The sequence below is a fragment of the Taudactylus pleione genome, unplaced genomic scaffold (assembly GCF_031769625.1).
Source record: "Taudactylus pleione unplaced genomic scaffold, aTauple2 ptg000007l, whole genome shotgun sequence".
Taxonomy (NCBI): domain Eukaryota; kingdom Metazoa; phylum Chordata; class Amphibia; order Anura; family Myobatrachidae; genus Taudactylus; species Taudactylus pleione.
Window position 1 is genome coordinate 8,108,964 of NW_028284410.1, and position 21,442 is coordinate 8,130,405.

Sequence of the window (21,442 nt, forward strand, 5' to 3'; positions counted from 1 at the left end):
TCCCAGACGATGGTGCTCACTCCGGAGGTTCGCCTGTCTCTAGCCTGGTGGTTGCAGACGACAGACCTCAACAAGGGTCGTCCATTTTGGGTGGCGAACTGGGTCCTGTTAACAATGGACGCCAGCCTTCGGGGCTGGGGAGCTGTCACGGGTCCACACTTGTTCAAGGGCAGGTGGACTCAGGCAGAAAAGGAGCTTCCAATTAACATCTTGGAACTCCGTGCGGTTTTCAATGCTCTCCAGCAGGCACATTGGGTTATCCAAGGTCACCCTGTGCAGGTCCAGTCAGACAATGCCATCATCATGGCCTACATAAATCGACAAGGAGGAATCCGAAGTCAGACGGCACTTGTAGAGGTGTCCCGCATCCTGGTCTGGGCGGAGCGCAATGTCCCGGCCATATCAGCAGTATTCATACCAGGAGTCCTCAACTGGGAGGTGGACTTTCTCAGTCACCGAGACGTACATACGGTGGAATGGTCTCTGCACCAGGACATCTTTCAACTTCTGGTGGACAGGTGGGGTCTTCCAGAGATAGACCTCATGGCGTCACTGCACAACAACAAGTTGCCGGTGTACAGATCTCGAACAAGAGACGAAAAGGCGTCTCTGGTGGATGCTCTGTGCATCCAGTGAACGTTCTGGTTTGCTTATCTATTTCCTCCATTTTCCCTTCTTCCGCGGGTAATCCGGAAATTCAAACAGGAAGGAGGAACGCTCCTGTTGATAACTCCCGCGTGGCCCAGGCGGTACTGGTTCTCAGACCTTCAGAATCTGTCCCTGGACATTCCTCTGTGGTTGCCACTATGACCGGACCTGCTATCACAGGGTCCTTGTCTTCACCCGGACCTGGCTTGACTGTCTATGATGGCGTGACTGTTGAGACGGCCATGTTAAGGTCCAGCTCTGTGGTACAAACTATGCTAAGAGCTCAGAAACCATCTTCTGCAAGGATATACCATCATGTGTGGCATACGTTCTTCCAGTGGTGTCGACCGAGAGGTTATGCCCCTTGGGAGTTCCGTCTGTCTAGAGTGTTAGTTTTCCTACAGGGGGGGCTAGACCATGGGCTTTGCCTTGCTTCTCTGAAGGTGCAGGTGTCTGCCCTGTCAGTCTGGTTCCATCGTAGGATTGCTGCGATCCCTGATGTGTGCACCTTTATGCAAGGTGTTCTTTGAATTCAGCCACCTTTTGTTCCACCGGTGGGATTTAGGGATTGGGATTTAGCTGTGGTCCTGAGGGCTCTCCAAGGACCGTCGTTTGAACCACTGGGCTCAGTGGACCTTAAATGGCTGACAACTAAAATAATATTCCTTCTGGCCATTGCTTCGGCCAGACGTGTTTGGGCTCTCTCCTGTAGATCCCCTTTTCAGATTTTTCATAGGAACAGGGCGGTGCTGCGCACTCGTCTTGGATTCCTTCCCAAAGTTGTTTCAAGTTTCCATATCAATGAGGAAATCATTGTGCCGGCTTTTAACTCACCTGATCTTTCAGTGGGTGAGGCCACTTTGGATGTTGTGCGGGCCTTAAGGATTTATGTTGACCGCACTTCTTCATTTGGGAAGTTGGATGCCTTATTTGTCCTCTATGGCTTCCGTAAAAAGGGTTGGCCTGCTTCAAAGCAAACTCTGGCAGGTTGGATTTTTATGGCAATTTCAGAAGCTTATCTTCATGAAGGTCTTCCGGTTCCATCCTCTGTGAGGGCTCATTCCACTAGGTCTGTGGTTCCTTTGTGGGCAGCTCGACGTGGTGCCTCTGCAGTCCAGATCTGCAGGGCTGCCATGTGGTCCTCTGTCCATACTTATTATGGTATTATTGGTATTATTAGGTATTATGCGTTTGACACCTTTGCCTCTCAGGATGCTTCCTTCGGGCGGCGGATTCTCCTTTCAGCACAGGAGCGTCCCCACCCTTAAAGGATGCTTTGGGACATCCCCAAGGTATCCTGTGGATACCCTGTGGACCCTGATGTAGAAAATATGAGATATTGTAAGAACTTACCTTTGTTATTTCTATTACTACGAAGTCCATTGGGTTCCACAGGACTCCCACCCTGTCGCACCTGTGCTGCAGATGGGCTTTACTCTGGTCAACATTTTTTTCCATCTTCCTCTGGTGAGAATGTGATTCTTGTGTGTGTCCAGATCTTTTTTCTCTCTCTTCCTTCTCCTCCTCCAGCCTATGGCTTGGTACATAACTGAGACGCCTTGGCTCGGGGGTGGGGTATAGGAGGGGGACCCTAGTGCACCCTGGGAGGCTGAAAACTTAACTCTATGGTGCCCAATGCCTGACATCATCACCTATACCCCAAGGTATCCTGTGGAACCCTATGGACTTCGTAGAAATAGAGATAACAAAGGTAAGTTCTTACAATATCTCATATTATTTTCGGAATTTGATGGAGGTACTATCCGCCACTGTGAGGTGGCGAATAGCAGGTGAAACTGCTCTGCTCTTGTGCGTCCTCTGGCTCCAGAGGCTGGTCGGACACTGTGTTCTCCCAGCAGAACACAATAAAGATTAGAAAAAAAAAAAACTTTTTTTTTTCTAATCTGTACTGTGGTCTGCTGGGAGACCACGTGTCAGACCAGCAGGATGGAGACGGAGGCTGCTGCACGGACAGGTAAGTGCGGGACGGGGGGGAGGTTGGAGGGGTACATAAAATTACCGCAGCTCTAAGTAGTGCTGCGCATGCGCTGGGTTTACGAATGTAACAGCGCATGCACAGCACAGATTCCAGCTGTGGTAAGGTAGTGTAGGTAGGGAAAACTATCTATTTCCTGAAAATCTGTCATCGCAAAAATAACAGCTTTTCGGAATAGATAGTTATAGGGAGGATGAATGATGAATTCCTCCTGTAATTAGGTAGAACTCCATGCGAGTTCTAAATCTAATTACCTCCATCGAATTTTATGTATTAATGAATAGGCCCCTTGATCATATAGCCCATTGAATCTAGAGCATGTGCATTTATAATGAAGCATGTGAAATGCCAATCGAAAATGGGGCAAATATAATTTATTTTAATTAACAACACTAGTAAACAAACCTTCTTACTAAACAAAGTAGGCTATATACTTTATTTGCTTCCTTTTTAAAATGAGTCATTACAATGGAATCTTGCTTTTAAGGAGCACTTTAAGGGCCTGATTCAGTCCCGCAAGTGGGTCAATGGTGGCCCAGTGCGCACGCGAGCCCCGGAGTGAGCGCAAAAAGCACTCGCTCCAGGACTCACTACAAAAGGGGCAGCTGTCGATGTTGATCGACAGCTCACCCCATTTTGTAGGCGTAGCGGGGGGGTGGCTTCACAAATGGAGGAGTTCCCATGCGAACGCCTGCCGTTTGTGGGGGGCCCTACTGACATCACTAGTGATGTCAGTAGGTGGACTTCCTGCTCTAATAGTGCAGGAAGTCCACTGGGGCTTGCAGCAATGAGACCCTTCTGCAAGGGTCTCATCGCAAGCCCGATGGTCGCGATGGTCTTGACCATCGTGACCATCATCATGGCCGCTCGCATAAGCTGTGGGTGGTAACCCACAGCTATGTGAGCGGCCAAGAGGCCGCAACAAAAAAAAAGCACATGCCCTGATTCAGAGCGAGCACTCGCTTTTTGCGAGCGGCTCTGAATCAGGCCCTAAGTTCATTTGCATTAATGGGTGTGACTTAGACACATTTGCTCAATGAGACATGACTGCAGGGGCGTATCTATGGTATGCAATTGGGAAGCCAGCTGACAGTATACCGACAGCTGGCTTCCCAACTGTCATATCCCGTGGAGGGTGAAATGACCTAGATGTAGACGCCGCTCATTTTACCGATGCCGGAAGACCGGCGCCTGGCATCCTGATCAAAGGGATGCTGGGCACCGTGAGCAGACAGCCATGGGGGGGAGGGTTAGGTTTAGGGCTCCCGGGGGGGACTTAGGGTTAGGCACCCACCCGGGAGGTTAGGGTTAGGCTAGTGGGAGGGAGAGTTAAGGTTAGGCACCCCCGGGGGGAGGTTAGTGTTAGGCACCCCCCTGGGGGACTTGGGTTTAGGCAGCGGGGAAGGGGGGGTTAGGTTTAGGCACTTAGAGGGGGGATTAGGGTTAGGCACTTGGGGGGAGGTTAGGGTTAGGCACCCCTAAGGGAGGGTTAGGGGGGTAGGTTAGGTTAGTTAGTTTTTGCCTGGGGACAATTGGAATTTCCAGCGCTGTCAGGCTCCAACTGCCGGGATCTCTTCCTCTGTCGGCCTGACGCTGCCAGCAGTATTTCATATCGATTCCGTATCTATAATGGATCCAGGGGAGCCCCGCACCACAGACCCTGCACCCATAATAAACTTACCTCTCTGGGTTCCTACATCGGCGCGGGGGTCCGGGGCTGTAAAAACATCTGGAAAATGGCCATGCGCAGTACAGGGAAAATGGACGCCGCGGCCATTTTCCCGGTGACCTGCGCATCCGTTATAGACTCTGGGCACACTCTAGTTCCCAGAGTCTATAACTCTGGTGCTGGCCGTGCACAGTTTAGTGTGCTGCCGGCTGCCGAACGGAGAGGAAGTGGCCCGTGACGGAGACTGCACACGGGCCCCCTTCTCACTAGAAATGCCCCTGCAGGACTGTCACCATCATCAGCTTGAAATTTTCACTTAGATTTTAATATGAATACCTAGAAACCCCCCTTTATGAACCAATTTTATTTTTCAGAGTTGGTTACATCCTTGCCTTTGTCTCAGCACCAGCCGCGGGCCACCCGTGATCAAAGCTGCCCGGTCACTTCCTGTTCAGCTGTCAGCGCAGGGGCATATTTATAATGGGTGCAGGGTGTACAGTGCACATGGGTCCCTGGGTCCAGGGGGAGGGCCCACACCACACACGCTGCACCCATATGTTTTCATTACTCACCCCTCCGAAGTCCCGCACCATGGGCTGCCTCGCCGGAGAAAACACCTGAAAAATGTCTGCCAAGGCCATTTTTCCTGTGTTCTGCGCATGCACACCAGGGAAATAACCCTAGTGCGACCTGCGCATGCGCTGTAGACTCCAGGCACACTCTTGTGCTACGGCGCTGAGCACGTCCACCACTGCAGAGAAAGGAGGGGTCCCGGACAGAGAGTGCACACAAGTGCTGCAGCGCTGAGCGCATCCACCCCTGCAGAGAGAGGAGGGGGCCCGGACAGAGAGTGCACACAGGCCCCCTCCTCTGTAGAAACGCCCCTGTGCCAGCGTTTTGGCATCAGATGGCTTCTGACCCACCTGATGCGGAAGCGCTAATAGCTGAACTGTCAGTGGCTGGGTAGTGTGCCGCAATAACAGGTGACAGCTCTCACAGAGCAGCTCGGCACCTAGGGTCACAGAGGAGGTCAGCAGTTAGCAGCTGAGCCCACACGATGGTTGACCCTTGGTTAAGCTGTAGTAGCTGAAACCTACCGCAACCTACAAGGTCCTGACAGTCTGCAAAGCCAGGAACTCTGCATCCATGGATGCAGACTCTAACCTTGCCACTCATGGAAAATGGGAGAAACATGCTCCCATTTCCGGGAACGCAGGCCATCCCCACCACTTCACTGCCCCACAATTGCCTCTTCCTATCAATCAGGCAGAGGCATAAGTGTAGCTGCATGCAACTTGCAGGACCCATTCTGCACATGCACAGAACAGTTCCTGCGCATGCGCAGATTTCTGATAATCATGAATCTATTACCTGCCCAATGTGCAAAAGATATTTAACTTACTTCATTACACTGCTGATACAGAATCACTACTCCTTTTTTACAGGTCCAGGATCCTCCTTGTATACATATCAAATTCTTATGAACTATGGGCCTGATTCAGAGATGGACGTATTTGCAGAGCTGGACAAAAGCAGCTGTGCAAATCCATCCATCTCTGATGCAAATGCAGAAGGAGGTGTCTAACACCTCCTTTCTGCATTTGCAATCCCAGCACTGTGATCAACGTAGCAGGCTGGGATCACCATTGCAACCACTTTGACCAATAGTCGCGATAGTTGCTCCATTGGTCAGGCTACAGTCAGGCTGCCTGATCAGGTGCCGGTCACATAAAAGAGCAGGAACCTGTGTCTGCTGATGTAGACTCTGGCCTTGCCCCTCCCTGAAAACGGGGAAGACATGCCACCCCAAACGTGGGAACGGTGAATGGGAAGGTTGACCAGCCCAGTCCCCGAAATGCTGCAGCATGAATGACATGGGGGTGGGGGTCTGCAAGCGTAATCACAGGACCCGTTCTGCACATGCGCAGAATGGGTCCTAGACAGGTGCAGACCCAGAAACATTGGAGATGTACATTCATCATCGGATGAACGTACATCTCTGAATCAGGGCCTATGCTTTTTTAGTGGACTTGCCAAAAGTAGTAGAACATTGACCTCATTCACTATCACGTGGTTAGAGGAGTAAAGAGCATGGCTTAGCATCCTGGATTGTGCCAGTGAAGTGACAGGGACAAAGACTCAACTGACGTATAGTATTCCATAACTGCTGCATTGCGAATCTTATGGTGTTGTCTCATGTTTGCTATTTTTGTGTGTTGTGTGTTTATATTTACTATATATAATTAAATAGTGTGTGTTTAATTTACTGTTTGCCTTTATGATTACAGCAAAGAGACACCAGTTTCTGATGGCTCTTCTGAACCCAGCATGGGGCAGGTGTAAGTGCCAATTCTAATGATGATGGTTGCAGCTTCAGATGGAAGTGGGCAGCATGACTTGAAGCTGTACGGACATTCTCAGTAGCACAAGGTAGTGAATCTAGCTACCATGGCCATACACACTTACCCAGAATCAGGCACATAGTGTCAAATTCAATGTGCATATAAAGTATATTACAATACACTATTCTTTATTGTGAAAGGTGCTGAGGGCCTGATTCAGAGCCGGACGCTCTGACCAGAGCGCTCGCTCTGAATCAGGGCCCTCCTACATGAAAATGGAGCGTCCTCCTGGACGCTCGCATAGCTGTGGGTGACCACCAACAGCTTATGCGAGCATCCATGATGATGCTCGCGATGGTCTTGATGGAGACCCTGTGGTAGGGTCTCACTGCCGCAAGCCCTGGAGTGATTTTGGCTCTACCAGAGCCAAAATCACTCCCACTGACATCACTACTGATGTCAGTGGGGCCGGCTTCAGACGGTTGGTGTTCCCATGGGAACGCCTCCATCTGGCAGCCACGCCCCCGGCATGCCCACCAAAGGGGGCGTGCTGTCAATCAACATCGACAGCACGCCCCCTTTGGTGCGAGACCCAGAGCGACGGCTACCCCATCGCTAGCCGGGTCTCGCGCATGCGCACGATGGAGCTCCCTCCGTCGTGTGCATGCGCAGTGGGGTAACATCGACCCACTTGCGAGCGTCCTGCACTCGCAAGCGGGTCTGAATGACCCCCTGAATGTGCAGTTGATCACACATTATATATGAGTTGATTTTTGCTGCAAAACCAGTGGAATGGCCTTTTGTATAGCAAGAAAAGTTAAAATAACTAGAGCTTTATCTGTGTTGATGTTTAAAATGATCAGCAGTATATGAATGCTGCTTTAAACAGATGAAATGTAAAAGAACAAAACAGTGCAGTTTTATGGCCTTGTACAGTACTTGTAACCTGTTTGCGCTTTCTAAGCTATGTAATACAGCTCAAAAGGCATTTTCCTGAAGTACAGTGTAATAATATGAAATAAAAAAATAAAAATAACTTGTGTGTACATAAATGCCTTTCCCATGTAGTACTTTTTACAGCGGAAACTGCATTTACATCCTGCATATACTGTCAGTTAGATCATTGACTCTTAAACAAGTGCATTTTTATGGTTCATACACATGGTGGCCCCTTATGCACGATGCCATGGGCAGAAAGGGCAATGGTGGCACAGGGCACTGTGAAGCCCTGTTATTTTCTGTCCCTAATATTCACCATAAATTGCTTATGTCAGCAACTGCTTCAAATTCAATGGTGACAGCCATTTTGTCATTGTCTCACACTTCCTAATCCTGTAATGTGATGAGGGCCACTGCAGAGATGGCAACTGTTCTGTACTATACAATAAACCTAGCTTTAATACACATGGGGAAAAGGAAAGCCCAGCATAGAAACAGAAAACAGATTGCAGATAATGAGCACCACCATAATTATAGTATTCTTGTGACTATGTCAAGGCGTTCTGATTGCTCTCAGAATTGGTCGATTTTGATCCACCCACATCTGTCTGTCGGCTATCTCAACATAAGTTCATTGACATTTCTTTCCTGTGCAACTGCTCTGTCCATTGAAAAATATGTCCACAATTATAAGCTGTAGAACAGCCACTCCCATTCTCCTGAGTCTGTCAGGATCGCTCCTTATCTTTCTACATGGTTCTCTCTTGCCAGCATTTCTGCTGTTGTTGAAAATTACCCTGTGACATTCGATCTGTAATTCTTACACAAATGAAAAGGTTTGATTGGAGTGAGCTCCATGCGTCCCCAAAATGGTTGTTGTCACATTGTATACAATTAAAAAGACATTAAATAACTCTGAAACTAGAGCTTCAAAGCTGACCAATCAAAGCTTGATTAGCAGTTGAGTTTGTTGCCATGGAGACCTATTTTCATAATACTAATAATGATAGCTCTTGCGAAAGCAAAGGACATTTCATCCATTAAAATTACCGTGAGCAGTTTAACCAATGAAGAAAAAAAAATTCCTCCCTAACCTTTTCTCCCTTGAAAACTCAATCTGTGATTGCGTGCAAAACAGTTGGGGAGATTTCAGATGCTTATATTATATATGGTAAATTAAATTTCCAAGACCAGCTAAAAGAAAATGTTTAACCCTTAGCTGTGAAATCTGCTATACTTACATGAAAGGTTAAATAGTTCAGTACAGTATGTCAGTACAGATGTCAGCATGTATAAAAAATACTTTGCAATAGTTACTTAAAATTTCAAAAACAAAATAGTAAAAAAACAAGGTTTAAGGAAACATGGCAATAATGAAATGTGATAAAACCGGATTTCTCATTTCTCATGGGAACCTACTGTCACAATAAAATATAATCTGATAGGATTCTGAAAACACTGACACACAGAAAGATGGTGGCTCTTAATGTATATACGATATACCCCTCTACAGATAAAAAAAAACTGTCACTGAAAACAAGGTCACTGAAAAACTTGCTAGAAATCATAATTTGAAACCTAGTGACACCATCTTGTGAGAATGAAATATAATTTATAATTGTTGTCTTTCACATTGCATTATAAGCATATGGTTGAATAATTCTAGTGAAAATATTTCTAATGTTTTACAGTTGCATGCATCTATAAACAAAATAAACAAATTAAATAAATATCAAACTAAAAAAATAATTTAAGATTTAAAATACCCTTGTAATACAGTGGTAAATTGCCAATACTATTTTCAGTTATACTGCCATGCATAATATATGTTTGTGGTAATGTTTAACATTATGGGACAAATGTAATAGGTATTGGTCTAGATATTTCAGTGAGTTAGTATTCAGCTTTACAGCAGAAATATGTCAAGCATGTTGCATTTGCCTTTATAAACATAGCTGCTTTAAATCTGACTTCTTACCTGCTGATGTCTATGGCACTTTCAAAAACTCTATACCTATTACTTTTGGCCTTATGACATGTTGGCATTATTCCTTTTCTAATATTTTAATATATAAAAATCATAGGAATGACAAGTTTCCCAAAAAACAGATAATTATGTTTATTTAAAATAAAGAATTGGATTTAGCACTGTCTACTTCACTTATTGAGAGATACTGACACATAGTATTTTAAGCAGCATTTGTCAACATGTACCAGGACATATTGAGCTACAATCATATTTGAATGTTTTTCTTTTATTGTATACAGTGTATATATATATATATATATATATATATATATATATATATACACATATATTATAACTAGGGTTCCAGCAAGCCTTGCACTGCACTGACTTTGCCTATTGACATTTTACTGATTTTACTGATTGATGCTAATATTGAGCCTTTAGACATCTAATAATTTTGCCTATGAACCTATACTTAGAATATTTTTTTTTGTTATTTGTTACATTGTAAAAAAATTACTTACATGGTCAATTAGCTCCTTGACCAGACCATTCCATTGTCCTTTCTCATCTTGGATTCCATATCTGCCATCTTCGACTAAACGTATGTCATATTCAAATCCAAGAATTTCTGACACTTTCTTCAGGAGATCAATGCAAAAGCCTTCAAATCGATCCTTGCCAAACAGAGGAGTATCTGATCTCTTAAACATCACGTAAGGCTCTTCCTGGATAAATATAAAATATATATGTACATAGTGTTTATTATAGAGTATTTACAATTTCCACATATTTTCCTATAACACACTGTAATTAATCCTCAGGCACAGAACAGGTAACTTATTTAATGTCATGGTATATAATGTAGCATATAAATGTTTTGTTATTAGTTTGAATGATAATGTACGGTTACTGTATTAATAGTAGTATAGGGTCACTCATATCCAATTTATCACAGATTGTAAATGTTCACTTACAGGACCATGTTGCCAACCTAAGGGAATCACTCCAAATATACATCACGCCTTCATGATAATTGTATTTGGTTCTGTTTTGTTTATGTATTTACTTTATGTATGTTACAAATGCCAGAAAGCATATGTAATTTAATAATGCATGTATGTTATGTTGACTTTTCCTTTTTCTTGTTAGTGTTTGTTTATGCTCTGTGTTTCCTTCCCCTTGGCTTTGCCTGCAGCATTTATTTTCTCCCATGTTTCCCTTTTCTTTTTCTGTACCCTGTCTTCTTATGTGCTAAAAATAAAAAAAAAGTTTTTAAAAAAAAATACGGTATTCATCACACATATTACAAAAAACAGTTTGAATGGACTGGTAAAAAGTATGAGAATCACTCACCCTGTATGTACAATCCCTATAAACCAATATTTCACACCAGAGAAGTGTAGAAGCAGTAGAATCTTATTTAATACAAGATGCAGGATTTTTGAAAGGGCAATGTGGTTGTATACTAGAAGCAATATTTTTTATTTTAACTAAAAAAAAATTTTATTTCACTTATTATTTACAAGCACTGGGCCTTGGGGACCAGTTTTGAGACAAGTTTTGCAAATCTCTATACAGGCAAGTTTGAGGAAGAATACATTTGGAGAGGCCCACTTAGAGACAACATAGTCCTCTTTGGCCATTTTATTTATAATTTATTATTTGGGAAGGAGGGTCTGATATAGCACAATTTAATATTTGAATACAAATTCTTTTAACCTATCTTTTGTAGTCACATTTCACTCCAAAATGATTAATTATCTGGATATTATCCTTCTCCGTCCAGTATAATACAATTATTTCCTCTAAGTACTTGAAACCAACAGGAATCAGTAACTATCTACATTTTAACAGTGGTCACTATAAACCATGGATAAGAAATTATTCAAAAAAATCAGATTCAATGTCTTCGGCACAGATGATGATTTTTAAATAAGTACAACAAATGTTGAACAATTTAATGGCTAGAGGTTATCCATAATATCTGGTGAATCAAGTGAGGTTTTATACCCAAGATCCCAAATATAAAAATATCCCATATAGTAATTAAGAACAAGATACTGCTCCCCTAGACAAACAAATTAAAATCAAATGTATAGGAGAAGATCTAGGCATTCCTTTTATCTCCAAGTTCAATAAAAAATATCTAGAAATGAAGAGGTTAAAACTGATTTTTCCATTCTACAACAAGATAAGATTTCATCTGCATGCATTGGCTAAGCTCCCACAGTAATCTTCAAAAAGAATACCAATCTTCTAATAAACTTGCCCAAAATAAATTTTGAACATCAAAAGTAACAAATACTTGGCTACCTAAGAGACTACTAGGATGTTATAATTGTATTACGTTCATAAGTGTTACTTGTAAACATATGAGCAATAATATTACCAATATTCAGTCTAATGTTAATAAAAAGTTATTTCATATTGAGCAAATTCTCAATCATATTTCATATATACATGCTGGAGTGTCAATGTATACACAAGTACGTTGGTTGTACTATCAGAATGATCAAAACTGGGTTTGGAAAACATAGTATTATTAAGAAAGTTCAGAATCATAGGGCAAAATTTACTAAGCGGTGGTTTGACGGCAGGTTCTAATCTGGTCTATACTCTTGGGGTTTGGTGGCAGTTTTGCTATATGCAGATTTACTAAGGCCAAAACCGCTGCAAAACCGCCGTCAAAACACATTTTAGAATAGAATAAAACAGGGCTGTCATTTAGAAACCGCTGCAAAACCGCCACCAAACAACCGGGGTTTAGAATAGAATAGAAACTGCCGTCAAACCGCTACCACCAAACCGCCAGGGGTTTAGAACCTGCAGCTTAGTAAATTTTGCCCAATGTGTATTAAGACATTTTTCTCAATTTCATGAAGGTAACCCCAGTGGACTATTAATTACAGAAGTGGAAATGTTTGTAAGCATCAAAAGAGAGGGGGAAAAGGTTTAGATATTTATGTTTAGGTTACTTAATGAAGCTTTATATTATATATCTATATAAAAGGTCTGTCTCCTAACATCCAATCAATAGTTACTTAATTTGGATCTATTGATTATATAGTTTTTGCTAGACAAAGAACATGTCTGTATTTCACACACTAAAATCTATATTGTATGGAGCAGACTAGATGGGCCAAGTAGTTGCCATCAAATTCTATGTTTCTATGCTAATGGAAAGAGAGCTATTTGGATCTCTAATTCCGATGTTATAGTTAAGGGAATTATTCCTATGTTATCCATCTTATAGGTTGATGCCCATAGAGGATACTTTGTTGGCAAGTGGACATCCAGTACTGCCAGGAGATTACATTATATGTATGCTCATCTTACCATAGAAAATAATCATATTATATTATCTGCTATTATTTAACATTAAGTGGTTTTTTCAGAATGTGAATGTGTATATTGAACCCCAGCAAAAATTGTTGCATTTTCTGTTATTTTTATTTTACTTTATCTAATTTTATTTCACTTTTTTTGTTTTTTTTTAATAAAAACCCTTACGTTATATCTCCAATGCTAACAAGATACTTTTTGCTTTTGTATAGAATACATATCATGATACCATTAAACAAATAATTTTATAATAAGTAATCTATTTACTTTTTTTGGTGTTAATTTTTAGTACAGTCATGTCTCCTTTTAGATGTGAATTTGCACATAAAAATATATGCTTTTTTTATTTGCACAAAAATACACATTTATCTTTTTTCAAAGTATATATGCACATAAAGATGCATACCTATTTCTTATTTGTAAATGAGTATTTGCACTGAAAGACACATCTTTTTAAATACGCATTTGCAAAAAAGATGCAAACTTGTTTATCTTATGTATACTCTTAATAATACTCCTAAGGGGTCTATTCATCATCACTGTCACGACACTGTGCCCCAGCCTGCGCTCAGATATGCCTACCTAAAGCAGGTGGTTGGTTGTGATGTGGGTTTTACTCGAGCTGCCACCACGAAGAGTATTAGAATAGCGCTCTTGTGATCGCCAGACACTTAAATCACACTTCAATTCACAATTAATACACAAATGTAGCATGGGCCTCTCCAGGCATGTGAATTCATTAGAGCACAGAGATAACGCTGATAAAGATTTAGGATTTATTGAGAAAATATCTCCAGGGTTAAATTACAAGGAAAAACAGGTGAACAAACAAGACATACAGATATAAATGCACAGATTGATTTCAAATAAAAGAAAATGATAAAATGTCAGAATCCTAAGTTATCTTACTCTGAGAACTTAGGGGATCTGTATGGAGGGAGACCACCATAGACCAAAGATGGGGAGAACTCCTAGCACCTAGCTACTCCTAGTACTCCTAGCACCTAAACATGGGTGGCTGGCACTTACAGTTCCCCAACCATCCTCTCTCCCAGCAGCCCCCACCTTTTCCAAGCTCCAAAAGGACTGACCTTTGTTCTCCCAGGGTCTGTGTAGATGTAAATTAGCATGGCTACAAAAACCTATGCGTCATATATATGACTTCAAAAGGCATTTTATTGTTGGAAGACTGATAAGCTAAGGTGGAAATATTACACTCTAACAGCCTGTGTGTCTGTGCATTGGACTTGCACAATGGCCACCTAGGTTGAAGAGCAATCTTTACTTCCATGAAACTTTTGTCTTCAAAGACTAGATAGCACATGGCCACTTGATTCTATGTAGCTGATGCAACCCAGTTTTGAAATACTGTACCAATTCATAGCAAGCAGGCATTCCTAAGATATATATTTTAGGGGAACTATAATAATACACGTCACTCTCACGGGCAGGTTGTTGCTCATAGTACCATGAGCACACTTTACCCTGGGCACACAGAATACATACAGTCATGACACGTGGCTTGGAGGAATCGCTGTACCCCATGGCGATGGTCAGAATCACTTACAGTAGTTTCTACAAAAGCAGGTTAAAATAAAGATTTTCACCTGCTTTTGTAGAAATTACGTTTTTCGGGCCATTCATCAAAAAGGTAATGCAGGAGATATCACAGATATCACCTGCTTACCTTTCTCTCCCGAAATAATTAATCAAGCTCTGAAAATACAATATTTTCAGAGCTTGACTGTGGGAGCATTCTACATTTTCAGATTGTGTTTGTTCCCGCAACCCACTCCTCCCCTATGGGAGGAGTCCCGGGTTGCGAAATAAGATCCTTGCAGATCCCTCTACTCATGTCCAACTCCTTCCGCTGGATGCAGTGGTCTACTGTGCCTGTGTGATCTGTAGATCATGTAGGCACACTAGCTTCACTGCTCCGAGAGGAGCAGAGAAAAGACTCGGGGAGACAGCTGATTTTTCTTGCATCGAGTTGGAATGTTAATTATCGGGGTCTGTTCTGACCCCGATAATTAACATAATGAAAGAACCCTTAGCCATTAAGATCTCTAATAAGCACCTGATGTTCTGTGTGATTAAGAAATAAATGTATTTTTATACAATATACGGTATACATTGTGATAGGATCACTGGAAAAGTGGTCTGTGGCAGGTACATTTGTCCCAGATTCCTGTCTTTTGTGTTTTAAACCCCCAGGAGAAAGTCTGCAGTGTAGCAGGCTTGAGTTTCAGCTTTTTGAAAAGCCGGTTTGGGACCTGGGGGTTGTGGGTGAGAGGAGAGGGAGGGCTCCACCCACGGCCACTCCAGGTTTTGGTTCTCGCAGCCTGGTAACAGGCTTGTTAGTTTTCCACCTGAGAGTGGCCAATATAAGCCTAGTGTGTTTAGGGCTGAGTGTCTCACCTGGGAGAGCAGGCAGGGAGTTTGCTCAGAGACACTTGAAAAACCTATTTGTGAGTACTGTGCTGTGCTTTGTTGCTGGCGAGGGCATTAGGCCCTGCCAGGTTCTGGTAGTGAGGGAACTACCTGTGAAGTTAGTGCCCCGACAGGGCTAGGATTTATATTTATGTTTTCTTTATATTTCTGTCATTGTACAATAAAGACTGGCGCCGACCAGCTTGTACTTGCATCCAGACTGGTGTGCTGCTTCCCTGCTGCTGTGTGTGTGTGTGTAAGGAAGGAGTCCTCTACCCAGGAGAGGGACCCCCTAACCTAACTGTGTCACAATATGGTGGAGAATGCGGGCACCCACACACACTGAAGTTGCAGCGAGAGGAAAACTTTCCGTTTAAAAATTAAAGGGACAGACACTCAATTTGTGAGTGTGGAAATAACACTGTGTCCTTGGAGTCCCATAGAGGAGGCGTCAGCCAATGCTCAGAGAGGCAAGGTTCAGCTTCCAACCTACACCCCAGGACAAAATGGAGGACATTATTAAGGCCTTGCTTCAAGCTACAGCAGCTCAGCAGGAGACAAACAAACTTCAGCAGGAGACTAACAGACTTCAACAGGTCGCCATTGAGGAAACCTGCCAGGCCTTAGCGGAAAACAGCCAGGCCATAAGAGAGGTGGTACAGCACCTGGTCGCCCGGCCCAGAGATGTTAATACTGGTCCTCCCACCGCCACTCACTCCGTATGAGCCAGTCACTTCCTCCAAAAGATGACTTTGGGCGATGATGTGGAGGCCTATCTCGCCGCATTTGAAAGAACGGCCGAGAGGGAGAGTTGGCCCAAGGAGCAGTGGTCAAGTCTGGTGGCACCTTCTTTGTCTGGGGAGCCACAAAAAGCATATTTTGACTTATGCCTGGCTGATGCCAAGGACTATAAAAAACTAAAACAGGAGATCCTAACTCGCTTGGGAGTCACCACCTTTGTTCGTGCCCAATGGCTCCACCGCTGGGAGATCCATAAGGAGAAGCCTCCACATTCACAGATGCATGACCTTGTCCATCTGTCCTCAAAATGGCTACAGCCTGAGACGCTGACGGGACCACAGATTGTGGAAAGGGTCGTGATGGACCGGTACCTGCGATCATTACCTGTGACTGCGCAAGTGGGTGAGCCATGCAGACCCTAAGTCCACGGACCAGTTGGTCGAGCTGGTGGAGAGGTACGTGGCGGCTGAGGAGCTGATGAGTATGCCCCACCGAGCCCCGATGGCGCACCGGCGAACTCCCACAGACACTGGTAAGACTGTTCCAGGGGAGAAGGGTGCTGGGCAGTGGAATGTACCTAAGACTGAGGGTGTAGAACCTGGAGACAGGCCTGCCAGGCCGGGAAGGTTCTTGCCCCGTAAACGACTAGACATTAATATGACTCAATGTTTCCGATGTGGTGGCTTCGGCCATATTGCAGCTAATTGTGCACTTACAACTGAATCTATGCAATGTGATACTGCTCATGTCTACCGCAGGGGGTCTTTATTTGCACAGATAGCCTGTACGGCTGACCGGCGGGCTGTGACTGATAAGCACATGTGTGTACTCACTGTAGATGGCAACCGAGTAGAGGCACTGTTAGACTCTGGTAGCTTGGTGACACTTATAAAAGCTGAGCTGGTGAACCCCTTGCGGCGTGAGGGGAAAACTGTTGGTGTGACCTGCATACATGGGGATACTCGATATTATGTTACTGCTGAGGTGAACATCGAGACACCATGTGGTTCTGCTATAGTTTCTGTAGGTTTGGTACATGGTCTGATGTACGATGCAATATTGGGGAGAGACTTTGCTCACTTCTGGAAGTTGTGGGAAAGCCGTTTTGTTCCAGAGGTGAACAACCCCGATCCATTTGAGAAGGTTGTCAATGTAGTGGAGGAGGGAGTTTCTTCTGAGTCAGAGTTATTCCCTTTTTCTACTATGATTGGTGAACTAGAGAATGCAGAGCATGACGGTGGCCCGCCAACTGATGTGCCTCCCATTGAGGTGGGAAGTGTTGTTAGGCCAGGTGATCGTCTGCCTGCTTTAGAGGTCAGAAGATAGGTCTTTGCCGTGGAGCAGTTGAATGACCCTACTTTGGTAAAAGCCAGGGAGAATGTAAAAGTAGTTGATGGTAAACCCGTAGACCCTGTTAGTCCTTAGTCCTATCCCCACATGGCAATGTGGCAGGATTTGTTATATCAGGTGACTAAGAAGGGGGAAGATGTTGTGGAACAACTAATAGTTCCCAAAGCCTACAGAAGAAAAGTGTTGGATCTGGCCCATGGTCATATAACGGCAGGCCATCTAGGGGTAGAGAAAACCACTGAGCGAATAATGCAGAGGTTTTTCTGGCCCGGGCTTCATAAAGAGGTATCTGACTTTTGCGCATCCTGCCCTGAGTGTCAGTATCATGCTCCCAGGCCACATTTTAAAGGTCCACTAGTTCCATGCCTATCATAGAGGTGCCGTTTGAAAGAATAGCGATGGATTTGGTTGGACCCTTAATGAAGTCTGCCAGGGGACACCAGTATATTCTGGTCATAATGGATTACGCTACCAGGTACCCGGAAGCGATCCCGTTGCGCAATATGTCAACCAAGACCATTGCCAGAGAGCTAGTTCATGTCTTTAGCAGGCTGGGTATACCTAAGGAGATACTAACTGACCAGGGTACACCATTTATGTCCAAAGTCATGAAATAGTTATGCCGCCTGTTCAAAATCGAACAGTTAAGAACTTCGGTTTATCACCCCCAAACCGATGGGCTGGTCGAGAGGTTTAACAAGACGTTAAAACACATGCTTAGGAAAGTGGTCGACAAGGATGGTAGGGATTGGGACTACTTATTGCCGTATTTATTGTTGGCCATAAGAGAAGTTCCCCAGTCCTCCACCGGGTTTTCACCCTTCGACTTGTTGTATGGGAGATACCCAAGGGGGTTACTAGACATTGCCAAAGAGACATGGGAGGGGCAGTCTAGTGCTTACAAAACGGTGATTGAGTATGTTTCTCAAATGCAGGAGAGAATTGCTGCGGTAGTGCCGATAGTGAGAGAGCACCTGGAACAGGCTCAACAGGCACAGCAGAGGGTATACAACTGCAATGCTCGGTTATGCAGCTTTGCTCCTGGGGACAGAGTGTTAGTATTGGTTCCCACTGTGGAAAATAAACTTTTGGCTAAATGGCAAGGGCCCTTTGAAATCTTAGAAAGAGTGGGGCAGGTCAATTACAAAGTTTACCAGCCGGGGAAAAGAAAGCCGGAACAGATATACCATATAAATCTGTTAAAGAAAGATATCTGGAAAGATAGAACGGTACTGTCGGCCGTCCGAGACCCTCCAGTAAGTCCAGGGCCCTTAGTTCCCGAAGTGACAGTGGCAAAAACCCTGTCAGCAATTCAACAACAAGAGGTCAAGGAGTTTCTGATTAGAAATAGGGTGCTGTTCTCTGACGTACCTGGGAAAACCTCGGTCATTAAACATGACATCATCACTGACCCAGGGGTTAAAGTTAATCTAAAGCCCTATAGGTTACCAGAAGCACAAAGAGAATCGGTATCGAAAGAAATTAAAAATATGCTAGAGTTAGGGGTTATTGAAGAATCACATAGTGAATGGTCAAGTCCCATTGTGTTGATTCCAAAGCCCGACGGGAGTGTGCATTTCTGCAATGACTTCCGAAAGTTGAACAGTGTTTCAAAATTCGATGCCTACCCGATGCCAAGAGTGGATGAACTGATTGAGAGACTAGGGACGGCAAGGTATTTAACCACTCTTGACCTAACCAAAGGGTATTGGCAAGTACCGTTAACCGAAAGCGCCAAACAAAAGACAGCTTTTTCAGCGCCAGAGGGCTTGTTTCAGTACAAGATGTTGCCCTTCGGGCTACATGGGGCACCTGCTACCTTCCAAAGAATGATGGACAGGATTCTAAGGCCCCATAGACGGTATGCAGCTGCTTATCTGGATGATGTGGTCGTTCATAGTCCTGATTGGCAGTCTCACTTACCCAGGGTACAAGCTGTGTTGGACTCCATCTATAAGGCAGGTTTGACAGCCAACCCAAAAAAGTGTTGTCTAGGTATGGAGGAAGTAAAATATCTGGGATACACCATTGGCAGAGGCCTGATAAAGCCTCAGCTCAATAAAGTTGATGCCATACAAAACTGGCCACAACCTCTGAATAAGAAGCAGGTGAGAGCCCTCTTGGGAATTACAGGGTACTACAGGAGGTTTATACCCAACTTTGCCACCATGGCAGTCCCACTGACTGACCTGACCAAAGGCAAACAAAAAGTCATGGTAGAATGGAGTCCTGAGGCAGAGAAAGCTTTTCAGGAGTTGAAAGTAGCGATGTGTTCCCAACCTGTCCTGATGACTCCTAATTTTGAAAGGGAATTCATAGTACAAACTGATGCCTCAGAAGTAGGTATAGGAGCGGTCCTGTCCCAGAACAAGGAGGGTGAGGAACACCCTATTTTCTATCTTAGCAGAAAGTTGAATGTACATGAGAGAAACTATGCCACAGTGGAGAAGGAGGCATTGGCCATAAAGTGGGCGTTAGAGGCTCTCAGGTACTACTTGGTCGGAAGAAAGTTCATATTGATCACTGACCATGCCCCTCTGAAGTGGATGTCTGAAAATAAGGACAGTAATGCGAGAATTAGAAGATGGTTCTTGGTATTACAAACTTTTAAATTTTCAGTGGAAATTTTCAGTGTCACGCGTTCATTGTTTGGGGGCTTCAGTTGTTCCGCCCCACAGGTCGAAACAAAGGGGGCAGATATGTGATAGGATCACTGGTAAAGTGGTCTGTGGCAGGTACATTTGTCCCAGATTCCTGTCTTTTGTGTTTTAAACCCCCAGGAGAAAGTCTGCAGTGTAGCAGGCTTGAGTTTCGGCTTTTTGAAAAGCCGGTTTGGGACCTGGGGGTTGTGGGTGAGAGGAGAGGGAGGGCTCCACCCACGGCCACTCCAGGTTTTGGTTCTCACAGCCTGGTAACAGGCTTGTTAGTTTTCCACCTGAGAGTGGCCAATATAAGCCTAGTGTGTTTAGGGCTGAGTGTCTCACCTGGGAGAGCAGGCAGGGAGTTTGCTCAGAGACACTTGAAAAACCTATTTGTGAGTACTGTGCTGTGCTTTGTTGCTGGTGAGGGCATTAGGCCCTGCCAGGTTCTGGTAGTGAGGGAACTACCTGTGAAGTTAGTGCCCCGACAGGGCTAGGATTTATATTTATGTTTTCTTTATATTTCTGTCATTGTACAATAAAGACTGGCGCCGACCAGCTTGTACTTGCATCCAGACTGGTGTGCTGCTTCCCTGCTGCTGTGTGTGTGTGTAAGGAAGGAGTCCTCTACCCAGGAGAGGGACCCCCTAACCTAACTGTGTCACAACATATATATTTTGAATTATGTTTTTTTGCTATTACTATTATTCATTTATTAAACATATTTGTATTCTTACTGTTTATAATAATGTTAAAGTTTATAATAATGTTAAAATATATGGAAATAGACTATTATGCTCACAAAAAAAATCAGATAAATTATTAACATCTGTAATCAATGGATCACTTAGCGTAACAGACACAGGATAAAAGGAAGGAAATCCGGTCACTGCAACAAGTCTTAAAAAGTTTTGGGTATACAAAATGAAATGCATTGACATTCACTTTTTGGACACACAGCTCTCAGTCTCTTCAGTTGTATTGATCCACCAGAGACAGACATCTGATCCAGCCAAGTACTAACTCGCAAATATTGGATGGTATAATTTAGCAGTGAGCAGAGCGACTTTTGACACAATATTATTGCGGTTTAATACAGCCTCATACGACTTTGTAACCATTGTGTTCAGATCCTTGATACGGCAAGTTTAAGACACAAAATCCCAGATAATTGTTCAACTAAAGACCAACACACAATTGGAAAAGATCTATATACCACCTAAACCTTTGCACCTTTAATTATCTACTACAGGTTATTGTCCTGGACTTTTTTGATTGCCGCTAACAACTACTTTTCCATCAAACTGCAAGACTCTGATAAGTATTATATTCCGGATCATTCATTCTAATCCATGCAGATTTATATTTATTAGA

The 21,442-nt window shown here is 43.8% G+C and overlaps 1 protein-coding gene across 1 annotated transcript in view; it reads right to left on the bottom strand.

Moving 5' to 3' along the window:
- GRIK3 (glutamate ionotropic receptor kainate type subunit 3) overlaps positions 1-21,442 on the bottom strand; it is a 707,216-nt gene that overhangs the window by 222,394 nt on the left and 463,380 nt on the right. The window contains exon 10 of the mRNA XM_088461525.1: positions 10,088-10,291. Coding sequence (XP_088317651.1) covers positions 10,088-10,291 — 204 coding nt within the window. The remainder of the gene's footprint in view (positions 1-10,087; positions 10,292-21,442) is intronic.